Here is a 14,766-nt window from a genome sequence, read left to right as displayed (position 1 = left end):
TGCCCCCCAGCTCTCCATCCCCATCCCCCCCCAACCACTTGTTCATATCCTGCCCAGCTGACACTCAATCCCACTCTTCGCCTCCCCCTGTACTGGAGCCTGGCACTGCCAACAACAAGGCATATGACACTATGCCCATGCGGAGGGCACGGGATGGACAGGGCACTGCTTGTAGGGACACGTGATCGAGATGAGCACCAGCTCCTCGTGACCCGCAGACACCTCCCCATCAGAAGCTGGAGGGGCAGTGATCCCAGATCACTCCGCAGTGCCCGGCTGGTTGGGTGGCCTCGTGACTACGTGTTCCCAGTGCCATCCAACCTGGCCCCAGAGGCGAGCAGCAGTGCTAATCTCTCCGGTCACACAGTCCAGAGTTTATTACCATGCCAGGGGATGAGCTAGGCAGGCCTTCCTCCTCTGCCTGTCACGTGGCTCTGTGGGTGACAGCTGCCCCCGGGGCTGGCATCGGGGGATCCTTCTGAGGGGCTGCACAGAGCGACACCAGCCACTGAGAGGCTTCTGGGGCCCACCGACCACTGCCCAGTGGATGGGACACTGGGGGTCGGCGGTGCTTGGAGGCACCCAGTAGTGGAAGGATGGCTTAGTGGTTAATCCCTGGCCTGGGCTGTGGCTGATCTGGGGTCAGTGGGCAGCTGTGGCACAAACTTTGTGGCTAGGGGGTCTCAGTTCCCCATCGCATCCTTGTCCATTTAGCTGGCCTGCCCCTTGGGGCTGATGCCAGCTCTGGCTGTGGGTGCGTACAGCGCCTGGCACAAGGGGGCTGGGTCTTGGCGAGTGCCCTGCAGCCCCGCAGGATGGCAGGAGGCGCCCTGGAAAGCTGCCCTCCTGGGTCATTTCCCCTCCCTGGCTGCAGGGACCTCCCACCTCTCTAGGTCAATGGAAAATTGGCTTTTTGGAAGCTGCGGGCAGTCCTGGAGCCAGCCAGGCCTTGGCTGCCCTCTCTGCTTTGTTTGAACAGTTGTGAGTGGTGCCACAACCAGCAACGACCCTGGGGAAAGTCCACAGCTGCCGGCGGCCCTGCTGCTCCCACCAGCAGGGAACAGGAGGCCGGATCCACCAGCTCCTCATTAAGGCCGCAGCCTAACAAGGAAGTGGGAAGCAAAGGATGCCAGGCAGCCGCCCCCTTCACCCACCACCGCCAGCCACCAAGCAGCTCCTCAGCCCCACAGAGAACCAGGCGGCTGCTGACCGGGCGACCTGGGCAGCTGGGGCAGCTAGGCAGAGCAGCCAGCAGAGCTACGCAGCACATAGCCGCTATGTGGGCACCCCAGGGTGCTGGGCGGGGCCTCTGATTGCTCTTCTCTCAGTGCTGGGGGATCCTCGCACCCCACAGTGTGTGTGTGGGGGGTGTAGAGGGCGATCGCTGGCTCTGATGCTGTGTGCAGTAATGCCAAACACACCTGCTGGAAGCACAAGGCTGGCTTAAAACCCCCCGGGTGTCTCAGCAATACATGCTGGGTTCTGTTTGCCTTCCATTTCCTGAGCCATTGGGGGCAGTTTTCAAGCATTTCCCTGCAAATGGAAGGGCCAGAAACATACTTCTTCTCCCAACGCAAGCAGAGATTTGCCCCCTAATCACCCGACTCCAGGAGCTGGGGCTTTAGGAAACCCCCTTATCACAGAATCGTAGCCATACGGTGAGGCGTGTGGTCACATTCCCAGAACTGGCAGCTGGGGAAGATGGTGAAGGCTCAGCGAATTGCATGGACACAGGCAGCCGGTTTATATGCCCCCTACAGAATTTGATAACAGGGAGATGATTCTCTATTCAGCTCTATATGTTAGTTGGGAACGGCCATGCAAATTATGGGGAGCCGTTTCCAAAGTAGCGGCTGATTCTGGGGTGTGCAAGCCGGCGGGCCTGCTCAGAAGGACTCAGCATCCACCACCCCAGCAGGAGCAGCAGGTGCTCAGCAAGTGTGAATCAGAGGTGTCTCGTAGACCTTGACTTGAGTGCTGTAGAGCCTGGTTGGTTTTATCACCAGGCGGTTCTGCAGGACTGGTCTGGAGTGTGTGTCTGTCAGGTAGGTCTGAATCTGCATCTGGGTCCATGTGCACGAGTGTGAGCGTGTGTGTGGGGGGTGTCTATTAGACATGGCTGCGAATTCCCCTGTAAGCCGGCGTTTGTGTTTGCACTGTGATGCCCTCCTGGGCCCACCAGAAAGCCGTGACGGCCAAGTGTCAGCCATTCCCGGCCCGGACTGAGAAAGCCTGCGGCCAAAACTGTAGCCTCGGCACTGTGGCCCATGCCAAAGGGAGTGGCAGGGGGGTCCTAGTGGGTCTAACAATGCGCTGAATCAGGAGGCCTGGGAACTGCAGAGATCAGCTAACCTGTATCTACGCCCCCCTCTGGTCTGGGCGCATGGAAGGGGAACTGTCAGCACAGGCTGGGGACACAGCGCCAAACTGAAGGTGGGACAAGCACACAAACCTCTCCAGGTAGTGCCAGGTAACATGTGTTACTGATGGGCAAAATCAAAGGGGCAAATGCCAGGCCAGGAAGGAACTGGGACTTGTAATTTTATTTTGTTCCAGATGGGTTGGTATCCTGCCTCATCTGAGTGCCGGTCAGTTGTGCAGCAGGTGATGTGGCTGGCATCTGTCATGTGTGGTCCGCTCTCTCTCACCTTTCCCCAGGCGGCAGGAGGGCGAGGGCTGCATGCACTGAGGAGGGGCTGGGTTGGGGAGCATTTGGTTTGATTTGTCCACACTGCTTTGGGGAGAAGGGGTCCTTGGGCCACAGAAGCGGCGGTGCTGCGCCCAGATCTCCCCCGGACCTTCGGGCAGAGGCAGGAGCTCCATGTGCCAGCGGAAGCCCATCTCACTGGTGCGTGGCTGCGTTCGATACCAGCTGAGGTTCTCTGAGTGCTGCAAGCTTTGTGCCCAGCTCTGGTGTGCAGCTGTATTCTAGCTGAGAGATGACGGAGGCGCCAATAACTCCGGCCAGGTCATCATGACAGGGCAACCTCGCCTAGAGTGCCCTCCAGCAGCAGGGTGCAGCATGACAGGCGTCTCCAGCCTCAGTTTCTCTTCCTTGTCCCGCCATGCAAGGAAGAGTCACTCAAAGCTGGCCTCCGAATGCAACATATCAATCAACTCCCAGGCCGTCGCTCCGCACACAACTCCCACAGTTCCCACAGCAAATATTGAAAGGTCCAACCCATTCCCCACTACAGGAGCCTGGCCTCCAAGTCTGGAGCAGTCCTGCGTTCCCTGGCCACAGCCCTGTTCCCCAGGGCTCCCTGCCTGGCAGTGACCCATCTTCCCACCTCTTCGCCCAGAGAGCTCCTGGCAGTCCTACCCCTCCCACAGCAACACTCCGGTTTCTGGGCTCGGCTGGTTTTTCCCCTTTTCCTGGGGGTCCTTGCCCGGGCATCAGCTGGGGTCGCACCGGCACACCCGTTCCAGCTCCTCCGTGTCTCTCGCTGAATCCTCTCCAGTTCGGCCTCACTCCATGTCCCTCCCTCTGGAGCCTGGTGCCTCCCAAGCCCCGGATTGAATCGACTGATTGGGACATCAACCATTCACTGGGGGAGACTGCCTCGTGGCCCAGAGTCTCCAGCGTGATTCCTCTGCTCACCAGCACTGCCCCCAGCTCGCTCGGCTTCAGCCTCAGCCAGCTGCTCTTCACCCATGAGATGGTCTCGCCCGCCCTTGGGCTGTCCTGGGGGCTCTGGCAAGGTTGGATGTGGTGCAGGATGGGTCAAGCTGGGGGTTGGCTGCATATCGCGACGCTGGCCCTTGGCAGATCTGTGTGGGGGAGGGGAATTGGGGCCTGTCGGGGGTGGGGTGTCGAGAGCTGGCGGTGGAGCAGACAGTGCACTGAGTTGTGCCGTGCTGTGGGGTGTCAATCACAGCTCCTGGGGCGGAGACATGTCTGGCCCCTGCCGTGTTTGTCTCCAGGGGGAATCCCCCGTGTCTGGCTGATTGCTCTGGGGCAGTGGGAGACCGGGAGGGTACTGTGGGCTCTTGTCTCTGCCAACATGCCAGCATTGTGCCAGCGGGATCACCGATGGCATTGGGATCCCAGCTGGGCCAGCCACCCACGGGCCCTCTGCCCATCCTTGCTCCTGTCAGCCAGCGTGGCCACAAAGCTGCGGGGCAGCTCAGGCAGGGTCAGCTGCCAACAGCAAGTGCAACACCCCTAGCGTGCGAACACTGAGTGTGCGTGTCCACCCAGCGCACACCCCTCTATCCATCCATCCATCCATCCATCCATCCATCCATCCATCTATCCCCATACACACCCTTCTATCCATCCATCCATCCATCCATCCATTCATCCCCACACACCCCTCTATCCACCCCTCTATCCATCCATCCATCTATCCCCATACACACCCTTCTATCCATCCATCCAACCCCACACACCCCTCTATCCATCCATCCATCTATCCCCATACACACCCATCCATCCATCCATCCATCCATCCCCACACACCCCTCTATCCACCCCTCTATCCATCCATCCATCTATTCCCAAACACACCCTTCTATCCATCCATCCATCCCCACACACCCCTCTATCCATCCATCCATCCCCATACACACCCTTCTATCCGTCCACACACACCCCTCTATCCACCCCTCTATCCATCCATCCATCTATCCCCATACACACCTGTCATAATTATAAAGGGAAGGGTAACAGCTCTCCGGTGTACAGTACTATAAAATCCCTCCTGGCCAGAGACTCCAAAATCCTTTTCCCTGTAAAGGGTTAAGAAGCTCAGGTAATCTGGCTGACACCTAACCCAAAGGACCAATAAGGGGACAAGATACTTTCAAATCTTGAGGCGGGGGGAAGGCTTTTGTTTGTGCTCTTTGTTTGGGAAGTTGTTCGCTCTTGGGACTAAGAGGGACCAGACATCAATCCAGGTTCTCCAAATCTTTCTGAACAAGTCTCTCATATTTCAAACTTGTAAGTAAACAGCCAGGCAAGGCGTGTGAGTTTATCTTTGTTTTCTCAACTTGTAAATGTACCTTTTGCTAGAGTGTTTATCTCTGTTTGCTGTACTTTGAACCTAAGGCTAGAGGGGGGTCCTCTAAGCTCTTTAAGTTTGATTACCCTGTAAAGTTATTTTTCCATCCTGATTTTACAAAGAGGATTTTTACCTTTTTCTTTAATTAAAAGCCTTCTTTTTTAGAACCTGATTAATTTTTCCTTGTGTTTAAGATCCAAGGGGTTTGGATATTGATCCACCAGGAGTTGGTGGGAGAAAGGAGGGGGATGGTTAATTTCTCCTTGTTTTAAGATCCAAGGGGTTTGGATCTGTATTCACCAGGGAATTGGTGAAGGTCTTTCAAGGCTACCCAGGGAAGGGAATTAGCTTTGGGATGGTGGCAGCGGACCAGATCTAAGCTGGTAGTTAAGCTTAGAAGTTTTCAAGCAGGCCCCCACATTTGTACCCTAAAGTTCAAAGTGGGGAAGCAGCCTTAACAACACCATTCTATCCATCCATCTATCCCCACACACACCTCTATCCATCCATCCCCATACACACCCCTCTATCTATCCATCCATCCATCTTTCCCCACACACTGGCCTCTATCCATCCATCCATCCCCATACACCCCCGTTGTCATCATTGGGTTAGTATCCACTCACCCACCTGCCCAAGCTCTCACATTGCTGCCATGACCGGTTAGGAGTTTGGACCCACACAGGCCAAAGAGCAGATTCAGTCCCTGAGTGTGGGCCAGCCTCCCACCCCCAGCCGCGCCCGACCCCCCGGCACGAGGCGTGTGGAAAGCTTCACTCACAGGAAGAGGAGGATGCCGGTGTTGGCCATGGCGTAGGCCAGCCCCAGGATGCCGCTGCCCATGATGGCATTGCTGAGGTTGAACACGGACATGCCAAAGGAGGTCTTCCCTTCGAACTGCACAGACGGGACACAGAGGGTCATGCGCCTTGGCTGGGCAAAGCCCGGCCCCCCATGTCCCTAGCTGGAAATATCCCCATGTCCCCTGCCCCCCAGTACCTGCTACTTACACAGAGCGATGCCTTCGGAGCACCCCAGCTAACCCTCTGGGCTACTACTGGTACCAGCACCTCTGTCACTGCCCAGGGTACATTCCTCCTTCCTAGGGGCTGTTATTTCCCTTGTAATCCCTCTTCCTCAATATCCTGCCTCCTTGCCCTAAGCTGCCGCACCCCTCTGGGCACCTCTGTGACAGCCCCACTTCCACAGCCTGGCTCTTCAACGCCAACTGTAGTTGCTCCTGCTCTTATATCTAGAAGGCCCCGCTGTGACGCTGGCACATCAGGGGCCAGCTCATGCCAAGGCCCTAGGTGTCGACTGACCCATGACAAGCACACAGCTGGAGCCAGCCTGACTCCCTGGGTGTTAGCCTTATTAACCTTGGTATTAGCGTTATACAAATGAGCTTAGTGGTTGGACGTGCTGGAATGCTGTGAGTCGCTGCCGGCATTATCTGGTTTATAAAACCTTTGTCCCATGCTAGGACGTAACAGTGAAGTGTTCGCTCTGAAACTGGCAACCACCAGACAGGAGAGAAGCACTAACTGGTGTGAATGGAGTGTGAACAGGAGGTGTCAGCTCCGGCCCAACCAAGGAAGCCCAGTGACACCAGCCGAACTCTTGTGGAACATCAGAGGACAAAAGATTTCTGTTGCTTGCTGCCCCCTACCCCAAGAGGAGCCAGACTCCTGAATTCCTCCCAGCAGCTGAATTTGCATCTCGAAGCAGAATGGGGGGAGGAATAAAAAGCCCTGACAAGGAGGAACAGGATCTTTTATGCTGCTTGGACTCTGAGGGGTAAGGATTACTGGGCATAAGCAAGAGATTCCCAGTGCTTAGCCTGGGTTAGCCACAAAGGACAGATAGAGCCTGCTTATCAGAGAAGCCTCTATTACTTTTTGAAACATAAGACTGGAATTAATTTGGGTGTGTCTGTGTTTAGCTGCTTTAACCTCTCAAAGAGCTCTCCTCTTTCCTTTTCCTAGTCAATACATCTGTAGAGCCGTGATACTCCGAGCTCAGCCGGTCAGGAGCCAAATTAGCGAGCAACATGCTCCAAAAGGGCCCCAGTCATGTGAATTCCTTGTTTCATTGACTATATATATATATACACACTATTCTCACAGCACAATGATTGGCCAAGTATTCCACAGTCGGTTAATAAAACAGTACAAGCATCCTGATTGGTTACTAACTTGTATTGGTTAATAATGAAATCATATGGGGCTTTAACATCATGCGTTGTGAACAGCCGCAGGAAACACGTTCAAGAGCCACTTGTGGCTCCCGAGCCTCACTCGGAGTATCACTGCGCTAGACAGTTTATTACAGGACTGGCTACAAGCGCTGTCTATGGGTGAGATCTAAGGCACAGGCGCCGACTTTCTAATGTGCTGGGGGGTGCGCCCCCTTGCTCCACCCTAGGCCCTGCCCCCACTCCACCCCTGCCCCCAAGCCTCACCCCCACCCTGCCTCTTCCCGCCGCTTCTCTGCCCTCCCCGTCCCCTGCCCTGAGCATGCTCCACCCTCGCTCCTCCCCTCTCCCCCATCCATCCCAGTGTCTCCCATACACCACGGAACAGCTGATTGTGGTGGGTGGAAGGTGCTGCAGCGGGAAGCGCTGATCGGCAGGGCCCACCGGTGGGTGGGAGGTGCTGGCGGGAGGCACTGCTAGGGAGGCTGCTCAGCACCCACCATTTTTTTTCTGTGGGTGCTCCAGTCGGTGCCTATGGTTTAAGGTGCAATTGACCTGGGGTAAGTGACGGGTCCCTTGGGACTGGGAGTAACCTGACTATTGCTGTGATCCTTGGCGTGAGGGACCCTCTGTGACAAAGGCAGACTCGCCTGGGTGGCAGAATAGATCGGAGCGCCCAAAGGGATGGTCGGTGACTCCAGGATTAGCCTGTTCTAGCTCCTGAGGAATTCATACTTGGTGAAATCTAAGTGTAGAACTCACAGCCAGTTAGGGTTGGTGTCCTGCTCTTGGGCCCCTGCAGGGCAGCCTGGTACCTGGCTCAATTCCTGGGGAGCAGGCCAAAAGGGCAGCCACTGAGTCCATGTAACAAGCCCACTCGCCCACCCCTAGGGGTCACCAGCACTAAATGCAAGAGCTCTGATCACTTGAGCTAAAGGAAAAATTGAACAAGCTGTGAGCAGCAGTAGTAGGCTTTTATCCTCTAGGTGGACCAGCCACTAGAGGGCAAATGGGTCACACATGCTAAACTGGAGGTTTATGGTGAAACCAAAGAACCTGGGAGATCTCTCCAGCTCTCTCTGTGCCCCAGGGAATGAGCTCAGGGGGCAGCCCATGGTAGCAGGGGGCTGGATCTGGATTTCCCAACTTCCACTCCCCTGCCCTGCCCCTGCTCTGCAGTGAAGGGCAGTGGGTCTGTGCCCTCCCTGAGGGCCAGGCTCTTGGCAAGCAGCACGAGGAGGTGCCTGGCCTGCAGTCACCCCACCAGCCACTCTCCTCCCTGGACTCACATCTGTGAAGTGGGTCTGCTTCTTGTCAGGGCCCTGGGGCAGGAACTCCTCCATCTCCGCCACGGTGGGCTGGGGCTCTTCAAACCTGGAGTAAGGTGAGGGGGGGAGAGAGAAGAGCTATAAACCATGCACCGTAGTGGGGTGCTACTTTTCCCTGGCGCCACCTGGGCTGCCCATGCCACCTCCCAAAGCAGAACAGGGCCATGCCACTCCATCTCCTTCACCTCCCACAGCTCCCACTCCAGAGCGCTCTGCTGGCCAGAAGGCTCCAGCCTGCCCCTGGGGAGCCTTATCTCTGATGGCACCGCGGCATGGGGGGGAAGGTATAGCAGAGGGTCCCTGAGTGACTGGCACCAATCCCTCACCCTCCTCCAGCACCAATACTCCAAGGGGCTCAAAGTGCCCTACAAACACAATCCCCTCCCAGCAGGGTGAGCACCAGGATCCCCTGGGGAAACTGAGGCAGAGAGGGGCTGGGACTTCCTCAGCATTACCCCACAAGGCAGCAGATCCCAGCTCTCCTGTGTCCAGTCTTAATAGACTCCCACTGCTCCTGGCTGCACTGGGGTGTGTGGTCCCGTCATTCTCCTCCTTAGAAGCAAATTCTTCCCCAGGCTCAGGCTGGAGGTGGCCCTTTGAGGTCAGACTGCACCATGCTGCTTGGAGCAGGACCTGCCCATGCAGCTTAGCGCCCTCCCCCCCCCCCCCGGTGCCTGCTTGCATCCCCCCACGCTGCCGCTCAGCCGGCCTCCCCATCAATCCGCCTTGCCAGCCTCTCAGTCCTTCTGGCTCTTCTCTGAACACCCAGCAATGGGGCGTTCTCGTACGGGATCCAAGGGGCTGCTCCGCCGAGACCCTAGACAGGGATCAGCCCCCACCCCACTTTGTTTTCTTGGCTGCCTGTTGCAGAGCTGTGGGGAGGGGGGTCATGGGACAGGAGTGGGAGGCATGGGGTGTGTTGGGGGGAGCCCAGGGTTGGGCTAGCTGGGGGCTGGGGGTCAGGACTGAGGGGCACCGGCAGAGTTAGGGGCTGGGGAGAGCCCAGGCAGGGCCGGCTTTAGGAAGTGCGGGACCCGATTTGAATACCCGGCAGTGGTCCGGGTCTTCGGCGGCACTTTGGCATGGGTCCTTCACTCGCTCCAGGTCTTCCGCGGCACTGAAGGATCCGCCGTCGAAATGTCGCCAAAGACCTGGAGTGAGTGAAGGACCCGCCGCCAAAGTGTTGCCGAAGACCCGGACCACTGCTGGGTGAGTAAAAAAATTAAAAAGGCACCTAAGTTAGGCACTCTTCTTTAGGGCGCAGGCCCTCTTAGGCGCGGGGCCCGATTCAGGGGAATTGGGGGAATCGGCCTAAAGCTGGCCCTGAGCCCAGGGCTGGGCTAGCAGGGGGCTGCAGGTCGGGAGTGAGGAGCACTGGCAGAGCTGCGAAGGGAACACTTGCATGGCACCTGCCTTCACTGTGCCTAGATCTGGCAAGGGTTCCTAACCCATCCCCTGCCAGGCGCAGGAAGACAGAATGACCCTGTCTCTCAGCTGGCTCCAGCCAGGCAAGCCCCTGCCCTCTGCCCACGTGCTGGGGTTACCTGGTATTCCCCACCAAGGGGATGGCCGAGGCATTCACAGCATATTTCCCATTGGGCACCAGCTCCACCAGCTCTGTCTGGATGGGGATCTCTGCAGGGTCCATCTCTGCCAGACTCACTGGGGCAACAGCGCTGGCTGTAGGAAGGAAGGAAAGTCAGTCATACTCCTTTTGAGACCCTGGAGAACTACGTCTCCCCATGGGGCTGGACCAGGCGGCAGAGCACAGATCGGGGCTCAGTGGGGCTGGGAACACAAACAGAATAACATGTATCCGGGCCGTGGGCTTGGAGCTTGACCTGCCCGAAATCCCACCTTGGGCTGGCTTCCAGGTCTAAATTGGTCTCCCCCTGGGCACGTGGAAATGCCAGCAGGGTCACCCACCAGCCTGCTGCCATCCAGCTGCCCTCCCTTCCCAGCCAGCAGCCACAGAGCCAGGCTAACCGCAGGGTCCTGCATCTGCCCAGGGCTATGGCACGGGGGGCATCCGCATTGACCCTTCCTGGGCCTGCTGCTAAGGGGCCACCAGCTCGAAGCTGACACACCCAGGGGCTTTCCCCCATGGGCACTGGAAGGAAATCTTACTGGGGCCTGGTGAGAGCTGACGAGCTGTCTCCCATCACCGGGAGACACGCTCCCTTCCCCGGGCAGTGCACAGCACAGCACGGCACTGCCCCCGCTCGCCCTGTGCTGGGCACAGCTCTACGGGGGGGCAGGGAGAGAGGCGAACCTGCTTGGTACCATGGGTTTCCAGTGGCACCCGGTTGGGGGGAGGACGCTTCCTTGCTGTGAGAGGCACTCAGAGACGGCCCTAGATGGCCAGTCCCTCATTCACGCCGTCTCCGCTGGGTCATCCTGATGGGCTCCACCTGGGCACAACTGTGAAAAACACCTGGGAGCGGCGACTCATCCAGCCCCCAGTTGAGCCCATCTGACCCACGCACGCTCTGTACTGGCTGCCAGGCAAGCTCTGGATAGCCTACAGGGACCCTTGAGCACTCCAAACCCAGGCTGTGCCAGGGTGACATTATTACCACCCCCACCTGCCATGCCAACGCCCACCCAGAAGGCCAGCACGTCTGTGGAGTGAGACCCTTTCCAGCTGCCAGCAGCACCCCTGCCATCACACCGCTGTATAACCCCCTGGAGCGCCCACCCGTGGAATTCTGTGCCCAGGTCTGGTAGTCCCAGGAGAGAACGGAGTTAGAAAAGGTTCAGAGAAGGGCACCAAGGATGATCCAGGGTATGGAACAGCTTCCATGTGAGGAGAGGCCAGACAGAGCAGGGCTGTAAAGCTTAGACAAGAAATGACTGTCAGGGGATATAAGAAAGGTCGATGAAATCATGACCGATGAAGAGAAGGTGAGTAGAGAAGCATTATTCACCCTGTCCCACAACACAGGAACCAAGGATCACCCGATGAAATGAACAAGCAGCAGGTTTCATACAACCAAGAGGAAGGACTTCTTCACACAACACACAATTAACCTGCAGAACTCATTGCCAGAGGATGTTGTGATGGTCAAAAGTATAACAGGGTTCAAAAAAGAACTAGGTAAGTCCATGGAAGATAGGTCCATCAGTGGCCATTGGCTAAGATGGCTAAAGATGCCACCCCATGCTTGGGGTGACCCTAAACCTCTGACTGCCAGAAGCCAGGAGGGGACCACTCTCCCAGAAGCTCAGAGACAGGATACTGGGCAAGATGGACCATTCACAGACAAGGTCAGCTCCCACATTGCTGTCCTGGGCAACACAGTATGGGGAGGAGGTGAACAGCCCTGAGTGGTGAAAGAACAGATTAAGGACTACACCGCTACCTCGATATAATGCGACCCAATATAACACGAATTTGGATATAACGCAGTAAAGCAGTGCTCTGGGTGTGCGGGGCTGCACACTCCAGTGGATCAAAGCAAGTTCAATATAATGTGGTTTCACCTATAACATGGTAAGATTTTTTGGCTCCCAAGGACAGCATTATATCGAGGTAGAGGTGTATTTAGAAAAGCTGGACATGCACAAGTCCATGGGACCAGATCTGATACATCTGAGGGAGTTGGCTGATGAGATTGCAGAGCCATTGGCCATTATCTTTGAAAACTCATGGCGATAGGGGGAGTTCCAGGACGATTAGAAAAAGGCAAATATAGTGCCCATCTTTAAAAAATGGAAGAAGGAGAATCCAGGGAACTACAGCCTCACCTCAGTACCTGGAAAAATCATGGAGCAGGTCTTCAAGGAAACCATTTTGAAGCAGTTGGAGAAGAGGAAGGTGATCAGGAACGATCAACATGGATTCACCAAGGGCATGTCATGCCTGACCAACCTGATTGCCTTCTATGATGAGATAACTGGCTCTGTGGATATGGGGAAAGCAGTGGATGTGATATATCTTGACTTTAGAAAAGCTTTTGATACCGTCTCCCACAGTATTCTTGCCAGCGAGTTAAAAAAGTTGGATGGCTTGGATGAATGGATATAAGGTGGATAGAAAGCTGGCTAGATTGTCGGGCTCAACGGCTAGTGATCAACGGCTCAATGTGTAGTTGGCAGTCGGTATCAAGTGGAGTGCCCCAAGGGGCGGTCCTGGGTAGGGTGATCAGAGAGCAAGTGTGAAAAATTGGGAGGGTAATAGGCACCCATAGAAGACAAAGCCTCAAATATCGGGACTGTCCCTATAAAATCAGGACATCTGATCACCCTAGTCCTGGGTCCGGTTTTGTTCAACATCTTTATTAATGATCTGGATGATGGGATGAATTGCACCGTCAGCAAGTTCGCAGATGACACTAAGGTGTGGGGAGAGGTAGATATGCTGGAGGGTAGGGATAGGGTCCAGAGTGACCTAGACAAATTGGAGGATTGGGACAAAAGAAATCTGATGAGGTTCGACAAGTGCAGAGTCCTGCACTTAGGATGGAAGAATCCCATGCACCGCTACAGGCTGGGGACCGACTGGCTAAGCAGCAGTTCTGCAGAAAAGGACCTGGGGATTACAGTGGATGAGAAGCTGGATATGAGTCAGCAATGTGCCCTTGTTACCAAGAAGGCTAATGGCATATTGGACTGTATTAGTAGGAGCATTGCCAGTAGATCAAGGGAAGTGATTATTCCCCTCTATTCGACACTGGTGAAGTCACACCTGGAGTATTGTGTCCAGTTTTGGGCCCCCAACTACAAAAGGATGTGGACAAATTGGAGACAGTCCAGCAGAGGGCAACGAAAATGATCAGGGGGCTGGAGCACATGACTTACGAGGAGAGGCTGAGGGAACTGGGCTTGTTTAGTCTGCAGAATAGAAGAGTGAGGGGAGATTTGATAGCTGCCTTCAGCTACCTGAAAGGGGGTTCCAAAGAGGATGAATCTAGACTGTTCTCAGTGGTGGCAGATGACAGAACAAGGAGCAATGGTCTCAAGTTGCAGTGGGGGAGGTCTAGGTCGGATATTAGGAAACACTATTTCACTAGGAGGGTGGTGAAGCACTGGAATGCGTTACCTAGGGAGGTGGTAGAATCTCCTTCCTTAGAGATTTTTAAGGCCTGGCCTGACAAAGCCCTGGCTGGGATGATTTAGTTGGGGATTGGTCCTGCTTTGAGCACGGGGTTGGACTAGATGACCTCCTGAGGTCCCTTCCAACCCTGATATTCTATGATTCTATGATTGATCCGATCCAACCTGGCCGTTCTCATGGCTCTGCCCTGACCTCCCTGCTGATCCCATCCTACCAGCTAGCTGGGTGGAAAGGTTCCAGCACCTTGGGAAAGGGCACGTCACAGCCCTTTGTCATGACTGTGCTGCTGAAAGATAAAAGCCTACTACAGCTACCACCTAACGGAGCGACCCCTTTATTTCCAGCACTAGCAACCGGTGCTATGATGGTAAAGATTCTGGGTGCAAACCCTGGGGGTGACCCATGGGCAGGGTCAGTCCATGGGACGTGGCTGCTCTTGGAGGTCTCCTGCTGTCATGGGGACAGTGATTATTAATCAACGAGGACCATGCTTCTACCAAGCCACACAGTCAGGAGCCCCTTTAGCTGTAATATTTGCACAAAGGGGCTGTCCTCGGACAGAGTGCCATGGGGACTGGGACTGAGCTTCTCAGCGCCCCACATGCACTCTGTCTGGGAAGCTCAGCCCTTAAAGACCCAACCCCCAACACTACAGGGTGCACTTGCCCATTGAAAAGTGCCTGGCTGGTTCAGGGGCATCCAGCATGACAGCACAATGGGCAGGGCAAGGGGGCATCAGATCCAATGGCGGCATGACCAGCACCCCAGCCGAGATAGCAGTTATGTCCAGGGCAGCCTCTCCTTTGCTAATAAACTGAGGTGCCAGCCCTAGGCATCCCCACACCCCAGAGCTTTGGGTCTGGTGCAAATCCACCTCCCAACCCTGCCCTAAAGGCCAAGCTCTGGCCTGGGACTGTGGCGTCCCTCCTCTCTGGTGCAGCTCCGGGGATGCCAGGGCCCAGCAGGCAACGCTGTGTCTTGCTCCGCTGGCTGCCCTGCATGCGGGGATCTGCAGTGTCCGGGGAGCTGCCAGCTGGATTTCTAGTCTCCCCTGCATTTTCCGCTGGATACAGGAGCCTGCTGCACTTCCTGGCCCTAAACTACTCATGTGGTGTTGCTGCACGCTGCTAAACAGCTGCCATGGGCCACCTCAGGGATGGCTGCATTTCAGCAGTGGGCGTGAGA

At 56.0% G+C, this 14,766-nt stretch overlaps 1 protein-coding gene across 1 annotated transcript in view; it reads right to left on the bottom strand.

The window, feature by feature from the left end:
• SLC38A3 (solute carrier family 38 member 3) overlaps nt 1-14,766 on the bottom strand; it is an 86,986-nt gene that overhangs the window by 34,422 nt on the left and 37,798 nt on the right. Inside the window, exons 2-4 of the mRNA XM_054033510.1 lie at nt 10,070-10,205; nt 8,487-8,571; nt 5,785-5,900 (exon numbers count right to left, since the gene is read on the bottom strand). Coding sequence (XP_053889485.1) covers nt 5,785-5,900; nt 8,487-8,571; nt 10,070-10,173 — 305 coding nt within the window. The 5' untranslated portion in view covers nt 10,174-10,205. The remainder of the gene's footprint in view (nt 1-5,784; nt 5,901-8,486; nt 8,572-10,069; nt 10,206-14,766) is intronic.

The sequence above is a fragment of the Malaclemys terrapin genome, chromosome 7 (assembly GCF_027887155.1).
Source record: "Malaclemys terrapin pileata isolate rMalTer1 chromosome 7, rMalTer1.hap1, whole genome shotgun sequence".
NCBI lineage: Eukaryota > Metazoa > Chordata > Testudines > Emydidae > Malaclemys > Malaclemys terrapin.
Note: the sequence above shows the minus strand (reverse complement) of the source record. Positions and strands in the feature narration are given on the sequence as shown.